The 12,020-nt window shown below is 38.8% G+C and overlaps 3 protein-coding genes across 5 annotated transcripts; 2 read left to right on the top strand and 1 right to left on the bottom strand.

Moving 5' to 3' along the window:
• Positions 1–810: 810 nt before the first annotated feature.
• LOC148932327 (monodehydroascorbate reductase-like) lies at positions 811–4,577 on the top strand. Its single transcript, XM_089066221.1, has 10 exons — positions 811–963; positions 1,447–1,518; positions 2,048–2,099; positions 2,572–2,652; positions 2,826–2,944; positions 3,040–3,259; positions 3,432–3,550; positions 3,644–3,769; positions 3,879–4,019; positions 4,092–4,577. Exons 1-10 carry the CDS (start codon positions 913–915, stop codon positions 4,413–4,415), a joined length of 1,305 nt encoding a protein of 434 aa, XP_088922347.1. The 5' UTR covers positions 811–912; the 3' UTR covers positions 4,416–4,577.
• Positions 4,578–5,441: 864 nt separating this feature from the next.
• LOC148932326 (uncharacterized) lies at positions 5,442–8,078 on the top strand. Of its 3 annotated transcripts, XM_089066075.1 has the most exons (7): positions 5,485–5,610; positions 5,919–6,027; positions 6,137–6,265; positions 6,347–6,424; positions 6,721–6,786; positions 6,897–6,962; positions 7,039–8,078. In XM_089066075.1, exons 2-7 carry the CDS (start codon positions 5,962–5,964, stop codon positions 7,822–7,824), a joined length of 1,191 nt encoding a protein of 396 aa, XP_088922201.1. In that variant the 5' UTR covers positions 5,485–5,610; positions 5,919–5,961; the 3' UTR covers positions 7,825–8,078. The 3 variants fall into 3 exon arrangements, with proteins under 3 accessions (XP_088922200.1, XP_088922201.1, XP_088922202.1); XM_089066074.1 differs by lacking the exon at positions 5,919–6,027 and having other exon boundaries at positions 5,442–5,610; XM_089066076.1 differs by lacking the exon at positions 5,919–6,027 and having other exon boundaries at positions 6,088–6,265.
• A 53-nt stretch (positions 8,079–8,131) lies between these two features.
• LOC148932325 (Subtilisin-like serine endopeptidase family protein) lies at positions 8,132–11,270 on the bottom strand. The gene is made up of 9 exons (XM_089066077.1): positions 11,134–11,270; positions 10,953–11,050; positions 10,714–10,857; positions 10,529–10,634; positions 9,933–10,437; positions 9,746–9,843; positions 9,364–9,582; positions 8,899–9,284; positions 8,132–8,833 (listed from the first exon to the last, which is right to left on the bottom strand). The coding sequence occupies exons 1-9, from the start codon at positions 11,238–11,240 to the stop codon at positions 8,289–8,291; spliced, it is 2,208 nt and encodes a 735-aa protein (XP_088922203.1). The 5' UTR covers positions 11,241–11,270; the 3' UTR covers positions 8,132–8,288.
• Between the last annotated feature and the right edge of the window lie 750 nt (positions 11,271–12,020).

Raw genomic sequence — 12,020 nt, 5'->3', positions numbered from 1 at the left:
TTATCTTATTCTTTGAACATCAATTGTTGTTAGAAATAACGGAAATTGTAGGGTGAATAATTCAATCTCCTTTACCACAAATATATGTTTGGATGTATATAATCAAAGGTAGTGATAAACGTACATACATAATTAGTAATTCGTGTAATTTCAAGTTCATGAAATTGAAAGTCACAATTTATGATTATTGTCAATAAAATATACTACGAGCTCATTCAATTTGGAAGATTATATATTATGATTGATATGTATTATCTTAGCATTACTTAATCTTATATGGATAATCATACATAATGAGTCATAATCACTACTTACAACTAAAATAATATTACAACTTAATTTTATATGAATAATCATACGATAATCATTCATAGCAACCGAATGACACCTATACTTCAAATATTTGAAGTTGACATGAATTATTGATAAGTCATTGTTCGAAAGTAAGATTGAATAATCTAAATCACGTTTTTTTAGATTAAAAACAGAAACGAGTCACGGCCACGTAAAGTATAGTTTGCAAATCTGCATAAAAACACGTAACCCTCGTCCGAATATAGTTTTGACGTAGGATAAGTTTTTAGCACATGAGATTACCATGTTTTGATAAAAGGTGAAATTCATTAATGGATATTTACCCCAAAATAATAAAATGAAGCAACTGTCCACGTGCACAATAAATGCCGTCTTAAGTCTTAACTCTTCATCTACTAATTCTGCAATCGTGGCGATTGTACAGTCAGCAGATTAAGCGGCTGATACAGTGCCACGTGGAATCTTCTCCAAAAAGATCCAATCCTTGGTCTGCTTCAACGCTTATATACATTCACAGCGGATATCTCCGTAGAAAATTCTCTGCTAAAAACACCCAAAACTGAAATACTATCTGCAAGATCCATCGAATCTGTTTCAATGGCGGAGAAGTCATTCAAGTACGTGATCCTTGGCGGAGGTGTTGCTGCTGTGAGTACTCTTAACATCACTTAAAACCTTTTCTTTTTTTGGGTTAGTTTTTCATTATATGGTTGATGATTTATTTCGGCATGTTTTATGATTTGCCGATCTCGATGAAGACTGAATTCATGCTTTTGGTTTTGCATATGATTTGGAAAAAAATTAGAAGAAGAAAAGGCCTCGCTTGTTATTTTACCAGCATCGTTATCATATACACCTGTTAAACGCTCTTTGCTTACTTCATCACTATGATTCCACTATTATACTGTTTAACACTATTTTATTTATTTATTTTAATACTAACTTTTTTCGGTGAGAAAAATTTGGTTTTTTGTTGCGAGTATTGGACACGATTTGACAATTGTCGATATGTGTATGTATTGCCCCGCAACGCAACTAAAATGTGACTTAAAAGTCGTCTGAATTAATTGGAATAAATTTATTAGTGTAGTGTGTTAGTGTGACTAACTTGTGATCGATTGGTAATTTCAGGGGTATGCTGCGAGGGAGTTCGCTAAGCATGGAGTGAAGCTTGGCGAAGTTGCTCTCATTTCAAAAGAGGCGGTGAGAAATCTTTTGTTTCTCCAGCTAGTTTTTAGCTATTAAGCGCTCGATCTCTCTCTCTGTCTCGTGTGCTGTCAAACATATTAAGAAAAAGCTTATGTTACTTTCTACTAAATCTTATGCATCATGGAAAGAAAAATGCCTAGTGTATGTCAACTCCTCTTCACTGAGAGAATTCTGTTACGGATTTTCTTGATTGGATGTTTATTTCTTTCTTCTTCATTGCCTAAAGATATGAACTCTTTAAATTGTCTTTTAAGATCAACTTTAGAACTCATTTTCAGAATAAAGAAGATTATCTTCCTCAGACTGTAACTAGCATAAGTTTGATATTAGAGCCATGTTTGCTATCTGCTGGTATTTCACATAGCCCGTCCTGACATAAAAATGCATTTTTTCCTATTTCCATCGTACATTTGGTCCCTCCCGAGTCTTTTTTATCACACTATTAGATTCTGATTCCACATTCGGATATGTCTGTGTATGTTGGCATAATGGCATTGATATTATTCTCTGATGATGGTTTCAGGTAGCTCCTTATGAACGGCCAGCACTAAGTAAGGCGTACCTATTTCCAGAAGGTTAGTTGATTTAAATTCAGCTTTCATGGTTCTGTTATATTCTGGGTAAAAAACAAGTCTTGTCTATTTCGTAGATTGGTGGCACTTTCTTAAGGTAGATATTTTAACATTAGGGAGGAGGGAATATCTGTATTAACAAATTGCATGCAATGTAAAGAAATTGTGACTTATATTCCCCTTTATATGTGAACTATAATCATTTAAAACTTATCCTGGATCCATTCTTACAAATAATTTGTGGTGTTTGCATTCTTGAACAAAGACTATTTTGTACTCATTGCTAATCTAATGTTTGAGAATTATATGTTTATTAATGTATTTTTCTTATGTTAATGTTTTGGAGATGTTTGTATACATTGTGTTGGGAGTTTTTGTCCAAATGGCTACAGAATATTGACATTGGTACTGTAAAATCTCTATTATCTGTCTCTCACAAAGAGCTGATTTTTTTTATAACACTACTTTCCTCCAGGAACTGCAAGACTCCCAGGATTTCATGTGTGTGTTGGAAGTGGTGGAGAGAGGCTCCTCCCTGAGTGGTATATGGAGAATGGTACTTGTTTTTCTTTCTTATTAATAATAATATTTGCCTGAGGCAGTTCTACTATTGGCAGTCTTTTGGGTGATGACATATTGACATGCATCAATCATATTGCTCCGTAGTATCTCTTGAATGAGATTCAAATAGAACTTCTCCTCAAATTATCATGTCATTATTGTTTGCAGGGATATCTTTGATCCTTAGCACAGAAATTGTCAAAGCAGATCTCGCTTCAAAGACCCTTACCAGTTCAGCTGGGGAAACTTTCAAGTACCAAACACTTATCATAGCTACTGGTTCTACTGTTAAGTATCGTTCTTGAATTGTAACTTTCATCTTTTGACCTGATCTGGTATCAGCTTGACGCTGTGTTTCTCATCTCTGTGTTGTTTTGATCAGGTTCTTAGATTGACAGACTTTGGCACACCAGGAGCTGATGCTAAAAACATCTTTTACTTGAGAGAAATTGATGAAGCTGATGCACTTGTGGCTGCAATCAAAGCAAAGAAAAACAGTAAAGCTGTGGTTGTTGGGGGTGGATACATTGGTCTGGAGCTAAGTGCAGCTTTGAGAGTCAATGATATTGATGTCAGCATGGTTTTCCCCGAACCTTGGTGTAGTAAGTTATACTATTCGTTTTTGTTACATTGTTTTGTTTCAGAAATTTGTTAAAATAACTTGATTCATGTGAAGGCAACCAAAGTGATGATACATGAGATGAGATGAAGTGCTTTAGATATAAGTAAACTCCGGGACTTAAATTAACACTGCTTAAATGTTTGATTTTGTAGTGCCCAGGCTGTTCACCGCTGGCATAGCTGCCTTCTATGAAGGTTACTATACAAATAAGGGTGTAAATGTCATCAAGGGCGCATTAGTTGTTGGATTTGAGACCAACGAGAATGGGGAGGTGAGCTTTAAAGCTTTCAAAACTTAAATCCTGGTTACATACTCCATGACGAACTTCATTGGTTACCTGAAATTTTCTTTCCGCTGATTTCAGGTGAAGAATGTAAAACTTAAAGATGGTAGAGTGCTGGAAGCCGATATTGTTGTTGTTGGTGTGGGTGCAAAACCACTGACGCAATTGTTCAAAGGCCAGGTTGAAGAGGATAAAGGTGGCATCAAGGTACAAAACCACTTACATGATACATCGTTCTGCTCTTCATACTGAAAGCCTCAAGAAAAAATGAAGTTATATTGTTGATAATTGATATAACGACTGCTATACCTTGCAGACAGATGCTTTCTTCAAAACAAGTGTACCCAATGTATATGCTGTGGGTGATGTTGCGACATTCCCCATGAAGATGTATGGTGACATTAGAAGAGTTGAACACGTAGATCATGCTCGCAAATCTGCTGAACAGGCTGTGAAGGTTGGTGCAGGCACATGTAAATATCATGTGGAGTGAAAAACACTTTTGACATTATGCCATTTTTTTTTGCAGGCAATATTTGCGAGTGAAGAAGGGAAATCCGTTGGTGAGTACGAGTACCTCCCTTTCTTCTATTCTCGATCATTTGACCTGTCGTGGCAGTTCTACGGTGACAATGTTGGTGAGAGCGTGGTGTTTGGAGACAGCAGCCCAGCGTCCTCCAGCCACAAGTTCGGATCATACTGGGTGAAAGACGGGAAAGTTGTGGGGGCGTTTCTGGAGAGCGGTAACCCCGAAGAGAACAAGGCCATAGCCAAAGTTGCCAAGGTTCAGCCTCCAGCAGACAGCTTGGATAAGCTGGCCTCGGAGGGTCTCACCTTCGCAAGCAAAGTTTGAAAAAGATTTATTTTCAGTATATGTTGTGCATTCAACTTGATCATGGCCATTGTTTCATCGATTTATCTGTGGACTATTTTCCTATAGGTAGATGGCGATTCTTATATACTTATGCTATTTATCCTAAATAATAAATCGCCTATTTGATATAGAATTCAAAAATATTACTCCACTATTTTTTTACTCTCCCTCTGTCCCACAAAGATTGTTCCATTTTTCCATTTCAGTACGTCCCACAAAATTTGTCCCATTTCACTTTTTACCATTTTTGGTAGTGGATCCCATATTCCATTGACTCATTCTTACTCATATTTTATTATAAAACTAATATATAAAAGTGGATCCACATTCTACTAACTTTTTTAACTCACTTTTTATTATATTTCTTAAAATTCGTGTCTGGTCAAAGTGGGACAATCTTTGTGAGACGATGGAGTAATTAAATTCTTGAACCGGTAGAGCCAGAGGAAGAAACGCTGTATAATGATTTCCAACCTATCCCGATACACATATTATATGATTCCAACCAGATTACCTACTATAAACTATAATTGCAATAAGAAAAAACTGATAAATACATAGCAAATCTAATTATAATCAATGAACATCTGTGCCTGAAAAGCAAGAGAAACATTCGTTTCAAACACTATGTTTTAGTAATCACCTACATCGGCACATACGAATACGATGACGAAACTCTTATAAGAGTATATATTTCTAAATATCAAATTACTAGTAGTCCAATGGAAGAAAAAAAGGCTGCAGGATTAAAAAATAAAAAATCAGTCAAACAGATAAAAATAAACTTAAAAATGACAAAATAAAAAGAAGCAAAAAAGGAGTAGATATTTGTGTAAAAAAACAAAAAACCTAGAACTCTGTGCAGTGAAAATTTGGGGTTTAGCGCTCCATCCCATGGGTCGGCACGTGCGGTGGGGTGTGACACGTGCCTAAATGAGATGCATGGATAGCTGCTGACGAGAGGCTTTGTCTCCACTTTTCCAACTGCTTTTAAAGCCTTGCTCTCTTCAAACCCCAACTCTTTACCGCGCCGATTGAAGAATATCAACATACTCCCATGCTGCTGCCCGAGATCGAGGCCGCCGAGGCCCTCGCAGCTCTGGCTCGCTCCTCCTCCGCCTCCGCCTCCGCCTCCGCCTCTTGTTCTCAACACCCGACGCGCCTATTTTCCGAGGTTTGTTACCGACTTTTTTAGTGTGTGTGTGTTCTAATTTGATGCCTTGCTTGTAAGCAGAAGCTCATCACTGAATTGGAATTTAGGGATTAATTTCAAGCATTAGTTATTTTGTTCAATCCACATTGAAGAAGCTGTTGCAGACAAAATGAAAACAAAACAGAATTAAATAATTAGTCTTGTTGAGGAAGATAACAAATGGTTACAAAAGAGCAAGAGAATCATCATCTTTGCAGACGAATATCTCTTATGAAGACGCCTTGTGATGGCATCATTTTCCAGTTTTTCTGAGTTTTCAAAATATGCAGAAGTTGATGCCGCACCACATCACCAACATCTTTGGCAATCAAGATGAATTGTGATCCTCGTTATTTTTCAGAAAACCAGTGCACCGCACATCAATATGCCAAATTACTTGTAGGCCTACTGTTTTGAGTTTATCTTGAATTAATGTTCAGAGTGCCAATGTGTCTCCAGGTTATCCTGCATTCTTTCTGGGGCTTGAAAATATATTTATGTATATCAGGATCAAGCAGTGGCTGTCTCTCATCAAAATGAATATACAATGGCTACAATCTCTCATAGAGATTCAACCACAAAACTAGGCAGTAATCGGTTGAGTTCGGCTACCAAGTTAAGGCGAAATTTGACAGAGGTACATAGTAAAACCTTATTTTCTTTGTTGTTCTGTATTTTCAGATTAGGGACTTTCTTGTCTTATTATTCTGTTGCTCAGGCTGAAAAGGAAGCACAGAGGCTTCGTCGAATATTAGCTAATAGAGAATCTGCCCGGCAGACAGTTCGTCGCAGACAGGTAGCTTACTCTGCCACTCTGTTGTGAAAATTCTCTTTTTTGCTTCTTTTTGTGATTTATCACTGGCCACTTTTGTTGCGCCTATTGTTTGGTAAAGATATTTTCTTTCATTTAGCTACGCGTTCGTCATTCCTCCCTTTCTTCATTGGCCTGCCATTTGTATAGTACAATAATTTCATCACCTATGAATCTATGATATTTACTTAGTGTCATATTGATTTTGGTTGTAAGGGCATTTATGATCTTTTGAGAGCATCATGGTAATTCTTTGTCTTTCCATTTCTTCTTCCTGTCAGGCTATGCACACGGAGTTGACAAGGCAAGCAGTTGATCTGTCAGTGGAAAATGAGAATTTGAAGAAGGCAAGTCTTCTACTTGTATTTAACACAAACATTGTTCTGTCTTTCTAGTTGAAGTAGTTCACATAACTTCCTATCCCGTATACTTATACATATTGGATTTTGGTGAGAAGGAAAAGGAGTTGGCTGTTGAGGCGTATAATTCTTTGAAAAATAGAAACAAATTTCTCAAACTGCAGGTAAGAACTACTCCCAACATTTATCTAATATTCCTTCAAAACTTAGTCTGTGATACTGGGTTCTTTGGATTTTCAGGCGGGTAATTCGAAGAAGGCTGAATCACAAGAGCCAAAGGCATCCCAGGCTGAGAAACCTATTACGACCTCACCACTTCCTTTGTATAATCATCCTTCTTTAATTCCTTTCTCGTGGCCTACAGTTCTATCTTCAAACTTTGTCCACTATCAATATCCATCTCATTCTGATCCCATTAGTCTATCAGAACATAGGGATATATCCTCTACACATCTGGGGCCAGAAACTTCCTCTGTGAGAACTGGACCAGGAAATTTGTTATTCGCAATTCCTCTACCCTGGGTACTTCCGCTCCCTAGTTACGGTCCAGTGCTGTGTTCATGTTCAGATACAGAGAAGAGAGCGAATGAAACTCATTCAGCACATCAGTGCAGTAAATCTTCGTCTTCTGACAATCTGTTTGTGGTTGAAAACAATGAGTTGTCATCCAAGTCAGATATGCTGATAAAAGACAGTACATGTGTTAGAAGTGGAATTGGAGATTATCCTGTGAACAGTGGCGACCATTGCACAGAACTTCACTCCGGAGCTACTCTCCTTAGTCGTGAGAAGCTGAGCTGCATCAGGCCAACAAGAAATTCATTGGAAGATGAAACTGGCGATCCCTGTGCAATGGAAACTGTGTTGGAAACTTTACCAAACACGAATATAGAGCTAGCTATCCATCACCACAAAAAATCGGAGAATTTGTTTTCAGCAGTTATGGCCCGGAGGAGAAGGAAGGAATTGATGATGCTAAGGAGTGTCAAGTTCCATCAGGCTCGTATTCACAGTGCCAACTCTTGAGTCTTTGCAATGTAGGGAAGTGGTACTTGGTAATTTGTTGAAGCTAGTTGTGGACTCTGGTAGCATCTGTAACATAATGTGTTGTATATAAGTTGAGCAGTCTCTTGTTCTTGCTGGAGTTGTGTGATTGTATGACACTTTGATGTACTGTATGTTATTTTGACGTCCAGTGGAGAAACTGTCTGTAATGTTACAGTATCATTTTCCGAATACTACCGGAAAGCCTACGAAATATAATGTGCTGATATATGTTACTTTTTGTGTTTTTATGATATTTTCTTCAATTTAATTATCTGACATTATCAAATTTCATCTTATGGCCTTCTTCATAAGCTATATTTCTGTACTCTGCTACAAAGGAAATCGACCTACAGCAGCAGGTTGACTGAAGAGAGGAAGGAAGTATCCGCAACACCAAAGTGAGAAGAGCATTTTTCATACATGATGGGTATTCTATTCAGAGTTTAGTCAAATCTGTCAGATGATACAAGAACTGGGCTTCTAACTCTATGCTTGGAGTCAGTCCACAAGAGTGATCCGGAGAGGTACCACGCCTCCACCGCTGGCGGCTTCCCTTCTAGTGTTACTTTAAACGACCTCTTTTGGTTGGGTCGAGTAAATGTTAAAACGTTGGGGGTGACTTTGATAGAAAGACCGTCCTGGGAGGTAACCTTGGCTTTGTATGTTGAGTTACCGGTGCCCACATTCGTCACAGTCCTATAAAATTCTCCTGCGATGACCAACTCGTCTCCCTTGACTTGCAGGTATATGGAAGGATAATTGAGGCCATCTGCTCCTTTTGCTTGTGGAACGCTGGAGCAACTGTATTTCCTGCTGCCTGTGAGTAGAGCTATGTCTTTGTCTTGGTAGCCCTCTTTGCAGAGAAAACTTATGTAGGAGACTAGGTCGATGTCGTAAATCAGCCCTGGATTTACTGCTGCTTTTGGGTTCAGTAGTCCAGAACCAGATGCAAATTCAGCTCCAATCGGCGTGATCTTCAGTCTTTTTGCTGCACATAAAGTGGATGACTTAGGGTTAATGTTTAGGCGAATAAGAAAAGACAGAGAAGCTTACAAGTGGTCATTATAGCAGATTTGATGGCAGCGGGCGACCAATGTGGATGGAAAGACTTGACATAAGCAGCAGCCCCTGAGACATGAGGGCAAGCCATGGAAGTTCCGGACAGGATGTTGTACTTCACTACTCGTGCATCGCCTTCTTCTCCAGTTATAGTGGTGAGTTGTGTGTAGGCCGCCAATATGTTAACCCCAGGTGCAGAAATGTCAGGCTGTATAATCTCCGAGTCAGCAAATAAACAAGGCGGCATCATGTAGTGGGAGATGGATCTTACCTTTAGTAAATTAGCACACAGTTGTTGAGGTCCTCTAGATGAAAATGAAGCTACAGCTGGTGCAGCCATTTTGATGGATTTCGTTCTGGATATCACAGCTTGAGCTGATCTACAAAGATGACAATGTCGATAAGATCAAATCTAGAGACAGATGATACCGTGTTTTGGATCAAAGCCTGAGTAGTTACCTAGTGGAATTTATGTAGTCACTAATCTTTGTACCATCTTCAACACTGACATAAGTTCCTGGTCCCATTAGAGCAAATGCAGTGTCATCCAAATCTTCATCCGACATGATGATTCCTGCTGCGCCTAGTTGCGGGACGACAGAATCACCGCCTGATCCCTCGCAGTATACTATCTTTCCTTTTACCTTCACCCGGTCCAGGGTTCCTTCTTCACATTCACTGTTAACAAAAAAATGATATTAATATGTAGCAACATTGCTTAATTCTCCCATTCTGACATTGTTTCCGCGGCCTCAATCGACTCTTTGTTGCAGGACAGAAGAGAAGCAAACGCAGTGGATGTGCGCTTATTCTGGTAAGAGATGGAGCTATGTTAAGGTACCTGGCTTCTCCATATGGAAAACTTGAATTCTTTGATTCTTCTCCACTTGTTAAAGGGTAGAATCTTTTCTTAGGCACGTATGTATTGATTGCAATTCCCTGCAAATAAGATATAGAGAGTAAGCACATTACATCATGCAAAGTGCATCATTTTATGAGAGGAGAGAGAGAGAGAGAGAGAGAGAGACTGTGATATTTTGTCCATTGCCCAGTTTCACACTTGTCACAAGCTTCCTGTCTGTGGTGGTTGCAGCGACAGTCATGATCCACGGCGCAACATTCTGGATTGTCCCCGGATAAGGTCCTTCGTTCCCTCCTGAGCACACTGTCAAGACTCCCTTCTTCAACCCATGGAAGGCCCCAATGGCCATAGTATCTTTGCTGAAGCTGCGCCCTGCCCCGCCTATTGATACTGATATCACATCCACCCCGTCAGCAATGGCTGCATCGAACGCTGCCAGGAGATCTACGTCCTGGCAGCCATTCCCCCAGCAAATTTTGTAACTAGCTATCCGGGCTGATGGAACCGCGCCTCTTGCAGTGCCTTCCGCAATGCCATACAAATTAGCCCCTTCCACGGTCACACCGCCTGCAGTTGAGGCCGTGTGTGTCCCGTGCCCATCAATATCCACCGGAGAAGCATCGGGGCCAACACAGCCCCCAATATCAAAGTACTGTGCACCAATCAGCTTGCTGGGAATGTTGAAGACAAGATCAGTTATGAATACAAGTACGACTACTACTTATAGTAAAGAGGTCATATTTTTTAAAATTTTGAACTTACTTGTTGCAGCCAGTGAAGTTTACTCCTGTGGCACACTTGCCTTTCCACTTACGTGGTGGTGGTCCCATTCCCGAGTCATTGAAACTAGGTGATTCCGGCCATATTCCTGCAGACATCAAAGCAAATAAGTATGAATTCAAGAGCTAGTTATCATCATGTAGGAGTATAAGGTAAATTTCTCTTACCTGTATCAAGAACAGCTAAAATCATGTCTGATTCAAGCCTAATATTTCTCTTGACATTCTGAGACATTCCTATAAAATCCCATGATCTTGTAGTCATCAGCTTGTGCTCTTTGTTAGGAAACACTGAAATAACACCTTCTCTCTCTGTAAAACAACAACACCAAACAAAACCAAAAAAATGTCATATAAGTTTGACTTAGTATGACCGAACTAGGAACTATCGATATCCATAACCATACCCGATAGCAACTTGGCTTCGTGTGGCTTCAATCGCGCTGCGAAACCATTGAAACTCCTCTTGTAGCTATATATCTTTGATTTTCTTGCTACCATTTCACTGTCATCAATTAATAGGCATCATCATTAGTATAAATAAGTAGTAATATGATTAGAGTAGTGTAGATGTAAATAGTATATTACTCTCCAATTGCTTCAGAAAGAATGTTGTGGTGTGCATTCGTTACTGACTTCCTATCCAGCGGCAACTCTCCCATGTATACAATGTAGGTCTGTTTCATTACCATCATAACACCAATTCTCAGTTTCTTTAGTTTTTTGTTTTGTATGAACATATTACATCTCGTAGGTCACTTCACGAATGCGCTTACCTGTCTCTCGTGGTCGTCGTAGGCCTTGTCGAAACCGGCAATTCGATCAAGGCAAAGCGTGGCGCATAATGCACAAATCAGCAGCTTATTTGATGTGTTCATGGTGTTGAGTAGAGTGTATGATTCAGTGAAGTATTAGTGTAGTAGTGTAGTAGAGTGGTGAGTCATATATATATATTTTGATGGTCAGCTACGAATGTGGATCGTTCTTGATTTGGGAAGAAAGATACTCACCACAAGAAATCTTGATTGCCGTTAGTTGTGTAACCATTCGACGCACTATATCTGCTATAATTCATTTTACCAAATCTGTCCAAATTTGAAATTTCATTAATAATTAATGGAGATAAGTCGATTTAGATGGAAGATGCATCCACTATTAATCACGAATTTTAATCCCTGTAGTCTTTGTAGTAAATATGTGGCCATATTCTATGAATGTATATTGATCGATGGAGCGAATTAGAAATAGTGTCTATGGCGTGTGTACATATAGATAAATGAAAAGTTTGGATTTAATGCTTTCTTTAAATTAAAAATATATGGGAAATGAGTCTCTCTAATTAGTTGTTAAATTTTAAATTTTTTAGTCCAACTTGAATACGCAAGAACACTTGATTTTATGATGTTATTCTAATTAGATTAGATGTGGTACCACTTTGTGGTAACTTTGTTCTTTTCAATCGGTCAATCTTTGAT

Source organism: Salvia hispanica, chromosome 2, assembly GCF_029641045.1.
Source record: "Salvia hispanica isolate PSC_SH4W2 chromosome 2, Shi_PSC_v1, whole genome shotgun sequence".
Classification (NCBI taxonomy): Eukaryota; Viridiplantae; Streptophyta; class Magnoliopsida; order Lamiales; family Lamiaceae; genus Salvia; species Salvia hispanica.
Note: the sequence above shows the minus strand (reverse complement) of the source record. Positions and strands in the feature narration are given on the sequence as shown.

What these genes read in the sequence shown, in the direction of transcription:
- LOC148932326 (XM_089066074.1), top strand. Translation starts at nt 5,494, where the DNA reads ATGCTGCTGCCCGAGATCGAGGCCGCCGAGGCCCTCGCAGCTCTGGCT. An exon ending in AGACAGTTCGTCGCAGACAG is followed by an intron (nt 6,425 to 6,720) that starts GTAGCTTACTCT and finishes TCTTCCTGTCAG; the next exon opens with GCTATGCACACGGAGTTGAC. An exon ending in AAAATGAGAATTTGAAGAAG is followed by an intron (nt 6,787 to 6,896) that starts GCAAGTCTTCTA and finishes TTTGGTGAGAAG; the next exon opens with GAAAAGGAGTTGGCTGTTGA.
- LOC148932325 (XM_089066077.1), bottom strand. Translation starts at nt 11,240, where the DNA reads ATGATGGTAATGAAACAGACCTACATTGTATACATGGGAGAGTTGCCG. An exon ending in CGAAGCCAAGTTGCTATCGG is followed by an intron (nt 10,858 to 10,952) that starts GTATGGTTATGG and finishes GTTGTTTTACAG; the next exon opens with AGAGAGAAGGTGTTATTTCA. An exon ending in AACTTCACTGGCTGCAACAA is followed by an intron (nt 10,438 to 10,528) that starts GTAAGTTCAAAA and finishes CAACATTCCCAG; the next exon opens with CAAGCTGATTGGTGCACAGT.
- LOC148932327 (XM_089066221.1), top strand. Translation starts at nt 913, where the DNA reads ATGGCGGAGAAGTCATTCAAGTACGTGATCCTTGGCGGAGGTGTTGCT. An exon ending in GGCGTACCTATTTCCAGAAG is followed by an intron (nt 2,100 to 2,571) that starts GTTAGTTGATTT and finishes ACTTTCCTCCAG; the next exon opens with GAACTGCAAGACTCCCAGGA. An exon ending in AGACCAACGAGAATGGGGAG is followed by an intron (nt 3,551 to 3,643) that starts GTGAGCTTTAAA and finishes CGCTGATTTCAG; the next exon opens with GTGAAGAATGTAAAACTTAA.